Below are 9,309 nucleotides of genomic sequence, written 5' to 3' on the forward strand. Positions count from 1 at the left end.
CAAGATAGATGAAAGAACTCCCAAATATCTTTTGCTTGGATTCACCAATTTTGCCACTTGTTTTATTATTCTGTCTCTCCTCTCCTCTTCTCCCACCACAAATATACTTTTTAAATGACATTAGTTTTTATTTTGTCTCTTTTTTTTTAAAAATAGTTTTTAAATTGCTATGTTAGGTCTTTGCTTTTTTTGCCTGTTTTTTAATCTGTCGATTGCTACCTTTGCAGTGTTGGTTTAGAGGCAGTGCTTTGTTAATAGCATGGGACCAATCTACCCCTCCTCACCTCCCCAAATCCAGCCCCACACACCCTTTCTACTCACTTCCTTTTATAGTTGAATCCAAAAAGTTTTGAGGAGATTTCAACTTTGGTTCTCTCAGAAGGAAGAATATTTTTTATGGAATGTTCTGTAGAAGCTGTTGATAATTTCTTTTTCTTTTTTTTAAATTCGTATCTTGGCTCTCTGCCTTTTCGTGTTACAACTTGTTTTTGAACTTAATGTAAATGGAACAACATAGCAAACTTTTATCAGAGATGGATACATTTGTTAAAGCTTATTTAAGTAATTTTAAATAGTTACTTTTAATTGATTAAAATGTATATCTATTTGTGTGTCTATATAGCATAATCCCATCAGAGTCAGCCAGTCGGCCCAGAAAGCCCTGTAATTGTACAAAATCCCTGTGTTTGAAACTGTAAGTCTTTTTGCTGTTGTTTCCTCATTTGATATATCTGAAATGCTTTTTAAAATAGAGTCAACTAAAAATTCTTAGAACACCAGTTTTATAAGTCTAATTTAACTAAACATACAAGTGTGAATGTTTGAGAACATATGACAGTATAAAAATACTCTTTCATTCATTCAGAAAGAAATTTAGAGCTTTTACTATAGAAGAGGCACTAAAGTAGGGTTTTGAGACATAGCAGCAGGAGGTAACATAGTCTGTCCTTAATAATAATAAATTTGATCTTATTTATGACCTTTATATTTGGTCTCCTGAATGAGGTGATACTGACTAGTTTTCAAAATTGCTGGATGATTAATTTGCTTATTAGTACTCAACTAAGAGATTTGACATGAAACAGTTAAATGAAAAGCATTGGTCTTATGGGAGTTTGGCATTCAAAGAAGCATAATTGTGGTTCAAGTGAGCAAGTTCCACTAATAGAATATAGCCTATATCTTTCCTTATTCATGATTTTGAAAAAGCTTACTTTGGGGTCACATAAAATTACATAGCTCTTGTGTTGACAGCTATTACTACTGAAACTAAGTATCTAAACCAAAATTCTAAGGAGCCGGCCGGTGACGTTAATTTTGAGCCTGACATGGTTGACAATCGATAGATGCTGTCAACTCTAACTAGGGAGCCCTAAGTACATTTCTAAAATGCTTTACTGCATATATAATGCTATTATATCAGATAATTTCTAGTTTGTTTTAACAATGTCTTTTTTATATGATTTACACTGATTTTTATATTCCAGGTATTGTGACTGCTTTGCAAATGGTGAATTTTGCAACAACTGTAATTGTACTAATTGTTATAATAATTTGGAACATGAAAATGAAAGGCAAAAAGCAATAAAGGTGATTATTTTTATTTCATTTAACTGATAAAAATTTCCAATTTCACCTGTTTTTTGTAGAACTTTTTGTTTTACAAAGAAAATTAATTCCCTTTGCGGTATTTAAATTTAATCTCCTGTGATTTAACTTCACTTTTGTCATTTGATCTGTTTTGATAGGCATGCCTTGACAGAAATCCAGAAGCTTTTAAGCCTAAGATAGGGAAAGGAAAGGAGGGAGAATCAGACCGACGTCACAGCAAAGGATGTAATTGCAAACGATCAGGATGTCTTAAAAACTACTGTGAATGCTATGAGGTGAGACGCTGGTTGGGGAAAATAATCTAACCAACTTTTGAAAATAACTTTAGAAAGAGCATACTATAAAAATTTACTTGAAAATGGGGAAATTGCTTTGCTCTAGCAGTTTAAAAATATGCATAGGTAGCCCAAGGGCCCTAGTTCAAGGAAGACCTGGCATCTTTTCTGGAGAATATAGTTGAAACTGCTTTAACAGATGCCATGTAAATCAATTCTGTCTTACTTTAGACAAAGTATTATATAGTTTATTATTTATATTTCAAAGCTTAAATATAACAGTTTAGTTATGCCCAAGATTAACCCTAGGTTACTGCGATTGGTTTCTTGGTGTGCCTGAAAGTCTACTGTCAATCTTTGGGATCGAGACATTTCTACAGTTGGCTCTTCTCATCCAGTATATTTTCATTCTTTCAAATTTTATATTCAGAGGGAGACTTTATTTTTAGTTTTGGCAGAAGGCCTGGCTTTGCATTTGGTAAGGTAATACCACTGCGATTACACTCTCCCCTGTTAAGGTTTGCTCTGCTCCAGGAGCATGTGCCTGCAGTTCAGTGCCCCCTCCCGTACAAAATGTGTACTGAATTCCTTGTGTAATGAATTCTTAAATTATGTATTGCTAACATCAACTACTCCTCTCAAGAAGTATAGTAAAGTAACATCTTATTAGTCCTAAAGGTAATATCAGTGAAAATTGCATATAATCAAGTTTATTTTTGAAAGTCTCTTAAATATCTGAGTCCAACAAGTCAGTTTTATATCCAGTGTTAGAAAAGATTGACTCTTGTTTAAATACCTGATGAAACAGGTAGCTTCTGTTCATAAACCATATCATATAAAAATTGTCACAAATATTTAAAAATGTAAGCTATAAAACCAAGTCCACAAAAAGAGAGAAAATGGAAATTAAAAAGCTGGGTCAGAAGGGCAAACAAACTCATGTATATGGTATTGAACAATACTAGGCATCTGAAATTCAAACATGTGAACTAATAATTTAATTGAACTGGTGAACAGATCTTTGAATCAAGAAAAGTAGAAAAGGCAGTAGACTGGTTGAAATATGTTAGAAGAAAGCTACCCTATTATAATAAAATCTTTGACATTCAGGACATATACAGTGTCTAATAATTTATCATTATAAAAAATCGAGAAATAGAGAAACTTGGAATATGCTAAACTATGACTAGCAGTGGCTAATTGGCTTACTATGAATTAGCTGCTATGTTCTCTGACAGTTTCTGTTGAATTGTTGATCTTTTGAATTGAATTGGCTTTTTTGGTCCATTTGGTCTGTATCTGGATAACACATTCATGTTCCTTTCACACAGGGCTTGTTGATTGAATGATTGACTGTCCACATTTAAATGGTTGTGCCATTTTTTGTGACCTCTCCACCCCCTTTTTTTGGCCACAAAAGTTGAATTGTAAAGCCAAATGGATGCCTTGTCATTTTAATTTCTCCCATGAGTTACTATTAGGCATTATTCGTACCTTTCTAAAAAACTTAATCCAAATTTTAATTATTGGTAATGTAATTCCTCCCCACCCACCCCAGGGATTTTTATCTCTTCATCATTAGATACTTAAGTGTTGCTTTAGTTAAGGAGTTCTAGACTGGCAGATAGTAACACTGTTAACTCAAAATGTACCTCCATTTTTTTTCCATTGGTAAACAATTTATTAGGTAAAATGTGTTCATAATATGATCAGTTTATCTTGCTAGATGCTGTAGAGAGAAATTATTTAAATTGACATGAATTTGCTGAAGAAAATGCAGCCAACAAAATAAACTCAGATTTACTAGAAATCTGGAAAGTGTAAATTAAAGAACAATGAGATCTCACTTTAGGGCTTTCTCCCAATCAGATTGGTAAATATTAAAAAGAGCTATAATACATCTTGATGGAATGTAGGAAAGGCTTCCTTAATACATTGCTGATGAGATGTGAGATGTTATATAGCCTTTTGAAAAAAACATCTGACTGCCTCTATTAAAATTAAAATATATGTCCCCTTAGACCAGCGAGCCAAATTCTAGAAATCTAGCTCATAGAAATAAAAGCTTAATATATACAAAAAATCTTTTTATGCATTGCTTATGATACTCAAGAACTGGAAACAAAATAAATGCCCATCAGAGAAGTGAATACCCAAATAAAATGTAGCCCATCCATACCAGGGATTAATTTCCAGCCATTAAATAGAATGAATTTAACCTATGCCAGATGATTTAGAGGGATGGATTCTTTGAGCCTTAGTGTGAGTAAAGGAAAATGCAGAAAAGTGGGAATATGATTTTATAAACACACACACAAAGACTTGTATTTGTTAGTTAATAAATGTATATGTACCTAAGATCTATGCTTCTCATAAATAACTAAAATATTGATGATTTGACAGAGGATGGTTCAATTCTGGGCGACCCTTTTTTTTAATATTGTAACTTATTATTCATCTTCTTTGTAAAGAATATACGTTATACATACCAGGAGGAAAATATATAGTGGAGGAAAAATTAACATGGGAGGGCTAAAACACAAGCATTATATAGCCGCTCTCAGACTTAAGAATACCTACCTATCCACATGGGTAGTTAATCCCTCTAGTGTTTGTCAGCAAGAGATGTTTCCATTTGATCTTATGTCAGTTGATCAGTTAATTCTATTATCTGTTGATTTGATCATGGAGTATACCAATAATAATGATTTTTGGGTTTGATTTGGAAGCTTTTCTTTTGCAAATTTTTTAGGCAAAAATAATGTGTTCCTCAATATGCAAATGTATTGGCTGTAAGAATTTTGAAGAAAGCCCGGAAAGAAAGACATTAATGCACTTGGCAGATGCAGCCGAAGTAAGGGTACAGCAACAAACGGCAGCAAAGACTAAGTTATCCTCTCAAATTTCGGACTTGCTTACTAGGCCAACACCAGCTTTGAATAGCGGAGGGGGAAAGTAAGTCAATGTTTTAATCTCTTATATTATGACATGAATATTCATTGTTGGTAAAGTTTCTCTTTTTGGACAAAATTGAGTTCATACTTTTGGTTCTTGCAAACCTGATTTCTGTATTTTCTTTTTACCTTTAGTTACTTGTTGTAAAGGAATTTAAAGGTAACAGAAAAATGTCTGTCAGATATATCACAGAGTTCTAAAATGCACAGTAATGCTTTAGTTCACTGCTTTCATCGATTTCTCCCTACTAAGATGAGCAATTAAATAATTTGAAGAACCCGTAAGAAAGCCAAATTTTTATACTTCTTAGTTAATTTTATAATTACTTTTCATGGGGAAATGTTTGTATTTATAAGAATACAAAATTACATACTGTAATCAAAACTATATAAAAGAAAAACTATATTAAAAGTTATACCTGCATGTAACTTTTGTCTTTGAATGGCAAAATTTGAATTTTTTTCCTTTTACCTTTCTAGTTTCTAAATATTGTATAATAAGCACTATTATACAGTATTATTAATTATAATATTTTAATTATATTTTCTAATTTAAAATGTTTTTTGTATTTTAAAGATTTCTGTTCAACTGTATAGTAGCCTAAATCCTTAACTACCCTCTCTTGTCATGGCAGGCATTAAAGACTTCATATATTTTTGTTTTAGTTTCCTTCTATCAGTGACCGCTTACCAGTTGTTGAGTTAGTGGTGAGAGTTAGGTTGCCTGATTCCGTTCTTGAAGGCTTTTAACATTGGCTGCATACAGCAAGCCTTAAGATGGATTGCTCTAATTTAATAATAAATACTTCAGATCTTTATGAATGAATGAAACTCCATGTAAAGAATAGTCTTTGGTTTCCCCATTTTGTTTGTTGTGATAAAACAGTGCAAAATTTTGGTGTGTTTTTTTTCCTCCCAAAATACATGGGACTATAGGAAAGTGCTTTATTTTCAGTGTGGTCCAGGAGACAATGCTTTCAATTCCCAGTATTATTCAGCAGATATTCATGGAGTGTCTGTATGTCAGGCACTGTTCTAGGCAGTGAAAAGACACAGCAGTAAATAAAACAATTGCACTCATGGAGCTTATTATATTCATGAATTGGGAGGACTTTTGTTATAGAAATATCCAGTCATGTAGAATTACATCTTTTAGTTAACTAGATAACTTTGTCTAGGTAAGACATATTTTATGTAGAATGTTATACTTTCTGAACAATATTTAAGAAGTATACTCAATCATAAAAGCAGTTTTAACTTTTTAAAGTTCTTCAGGATGTGCTTGTGCTCACTGCCCAGATTGTGATGCTCATTGTGTTGATGAATCATGAAAATGTCAATAGAAATTTCCAAATGAAAGAATGCCATCCACTTCGTAGTAATTCAACACCATCATCATCTCTCTTTCTCAAAAATCATTTCAGATTGCCATTTACATTTGTAACTAAGGAAGTAGCTGAAGCCACGTGTAATTGCCTTCTTGCCCAGGCAGAGCAGGCAGACAAGAAGGGAAAATCAAAAGCAGCAGCTGAACGGATGATACTTGAGGAATTCGGACGATGTTTGATGAGCGTCATCAACTCTGCAGGAAAAGCAAAAAGTGACCCTTGTGCCATGAATTGCTAATTCTTGCACAAAAGAATGATAAATGGAACTGTACAGAAAATTTAAGGTGCAGGGACACTTGATTTTCTGAAAGATAGTTTAACAATTATTGTATTTTTACTTCAGTTCTTGTGAGACCTGGAATTATAATATTGAAAGAAGAAATTTTAAATGAGGAAATTAGTATATTTTAAACCTTAGTTAAGTTTGCTTATGCCCCTTCTAAATTGAATTTTTCTTTATTGTATTATATAGATTTTTAATTTGCTTGGGTTTAAGAATTAGATATTCTGTCCTTCTGACTCTATTGACAAAGAACATTTATAAATTACTATAATTTATAACGTATGGCGTTGTATGACTTTGTTCAGTAGAAAAAGCCAAAGAAGCATTGGTATTACCCAGTCATTCTTTGGTACTAGACCTAGAATATAATAAGCAGAGAGAATGTCTACATAAACAAATTCTTATGAAACAAATTCAAATGATATTTCGTGTTTAGAAAAGCACTATCTTTTTAAGAAAAATCAACTTTTTAAGGCAGATTCTGGAATAACATCCTGTTATCACTTTGGGAATGTCAGAAGAGGAAGAAATCAGTAGGCACACATTTAAAATAAAGTTTGTTTGTTTTTTTTTTTTTTTTTTAAAGCATTAAAGGATAGTAAATAATTCTCAAAAGATGGGCAATGTGTTTTTATAATGAGTGATTAAGAAACGCTCTGGGATGTTTCCATTTTCTTTCAAGGAAGTGGTATGTATTTGAAATGATAATAAATTGTCAGTGTGATTACTGGGCACTATTAAAATGAAAGGTGCGTATAAATATAAGTAAACATTATGTAGTGATAAAATAGAAACTTATATAATTATCAGGTGTCAAATTTGGCTTGGATGGAGAAATACTATTGGAACTCTTAAGAGATGAATTTAGGGAAGGATTCTTCATCTATACAAATAGTTCTCTTTATAGACTTTGAACCGAGAGGTTTCAAACCAATATATGATTTACTTGATTTACTGAAATGGGCCTCCTAGCAAAGTTTTCAAAATGTAGTGGGATGTTTTTTATAAGGGAACCTTAATACGGCATTATTTTTAGCCAGTGATTTGGTAAGCTCAAAATATGAGTGTTTTCATGTAATACTGAAATAACCTAAATCATTTTGAGAAATTCAAAAGCTTTATGAATTTAAGAGCCTGTTATAATAGGATGCTAGATTTTATGACAAGAGAAAACCATGTTGGAATTCAGGCATTTTGTTAGGTACCATAATCCTCAGTAATTATTAGTATGTGATTATTACATTTCCTACAAGGAATCTATAGTTGTATGTACTAAGTGTGTATATATGTTCATATGAACATGCAAGATATAGGCAATAGAAATGAATCCAAAAGAAGATTCCGTTATTAAAGTATCTTCCTTTTGAAATTTGGATTTATAAAATTATAGTGCAGTACACTTTAAATGTAGATAGTGTATTCTTAGCACCTCAGTCTAGTATGTTTAATTAAAATTTGTATAAATGTAAATTAGTGTAAGAGGATAAAATAATATCTAATCAAGTTATTTTTCAAAAGATTACAATACCTTTTTGGTCTAAACCTAAACTCTGTTCATTTTGTACATATTCTGTGTTTAATTCTAATTGCACCTTTGTGATGTGTATTTATATACAGTGTGCAGAAAATGTTTGTGAAATTTGGATTACAATTATAGATTATGTATAACGGCATTGCTTGAGAATGTTTTGCTTGTAAAAATTTGAAGGTGCAATCAAATGCTACTAGGTTTTTTGATTTTCAAGAAGCTAAAGTATTAAGCCTTTTCCTTTGTGTGTAGTACTTACTAAACAACTTTTTGTATTTAGGCATTTGCATCAAATTGCTGAACAAGATTAATATCCACATTAATTCAACAATTTTAAAAGACTATTGGGGGGTTGGGTATATAATTTTTTAGCTCTATTTACATCCCAAAGTAGAAAGATTAAATTTATATTTACTAGAGCTATTCAAAGAATACACTTTTCTATATTGTAAAAACAGGACAGCAAAGTAAATCATACAAAAAATAAACATTTATACTATTCTATAAAAAAGGGTTTTGCACTTTTTTTTAATAACACTTTTAGCCATTTAACATGCAAGAAACCTTTAAAATACTTGATTTTAAGTAAATTAACATTACTTCTGAAAGCACACAGATAAACCCATCTTTTTACCCAATTATCATTAACATAAATTGCTTTGAAACAAGATCTTCCTCCACCCACCCCAGCCCCAGCCCCCTGCCACTGTTTAAGGGCAGAAAAATCTACTCTTTCCTTTTTTATAATGTTTGATGTTTATGATGAGCACCCTTCTGAGTTTCCTTTTCTCTCAAACTAAAAGCAACTTACAGGTCTTGGCTTTGGATCTTATGGGAGCCAGAACCTTAATGTTACAGGTAATAAAACACTTAGAACAGCAACTTTGAAGAGACTACTGCTTTAGCTTCCTCATACTTTGATATGGACAAGTGACATTTTCTCAATTCTTATGTAAAAATGTGAATAAAAATACCTTTAGAAAAGTCTTCTATTTTTGTTTTGTAACACTAATAGCTAAGAAAATGAATACTTATGTAAATGCAATTTCATACTAGAACCCCTCTTGCCCTACCTGTGATCGTTTTGAATCCCTTAAGCATTTTATGTAGTGATTTTGTAGCAGCAACCCAAGGAAAAGAAAGCCAATCAACTAGAAAGCCTTTCGTAGTTACTTTTATTGTTATGTAGTATTATGTAAATTATGTAGGTCTTTTTTTTTCTTTTTAGTTAGGACTTCTTTAATGCTCATTTTGTCATTATCTCTAGACC

General features: G+C 31.9%; 1 protein-coding gene across 2 annotated transcripts in view; it reads left to right on the plus strand.

Annotated features, from left to right (window-relative positions):
- The window catches only part of LIN54 (lin-54 DREAM MuvB core complex component), a 48,844-nt gene extending 39,818 nt beyond the window's left edge, over positions 1-9,026 (plus strand). For both annotated transcript variants that reach the window (XM_006907591.3, XM_006907592.3), the window contains exons 9-13: positions 623-694; positions 1,488-1,590; positions 1,749-1,886; positions 4,639-4,841; positions 6,265-9,026. In XM_006907591.3, coding sequence (XP_006907653.1) covers positions 623-694; positions 1,488-1,590; positions 1,749-1,886; positions 4,639-4,841; positions 6,265-6,466 — 718 coding nt within the window. In that variant the 3' untranslated portion in view covers positions 6,467-9,026. The remainder of the gene's footprint in view (positions 1-622; positions 695-1,487; positions 1,591-1,748; positions 1,887-4,638; positions 4,842-6,264) is intronic.
- The last annotated feature ends 283 nt before the right edge of the window (positions 9,027-9,309 follow it).

Source organism: Pteropus alecto, unplaced genomic scaffold (genome assembly GCF_000325575.1).
Source record: "Pteropus alecto unplaced genomic scaffold, ASM32557v1 scaffold161, whole genome shotgun sequence".
Classification (NCBI taxonomy): Eukaryota; Metazoa; Chordata; class Mammalia; order Chiroptera; family Pteropodidae; genus Pteropus; species Pteropus alecto.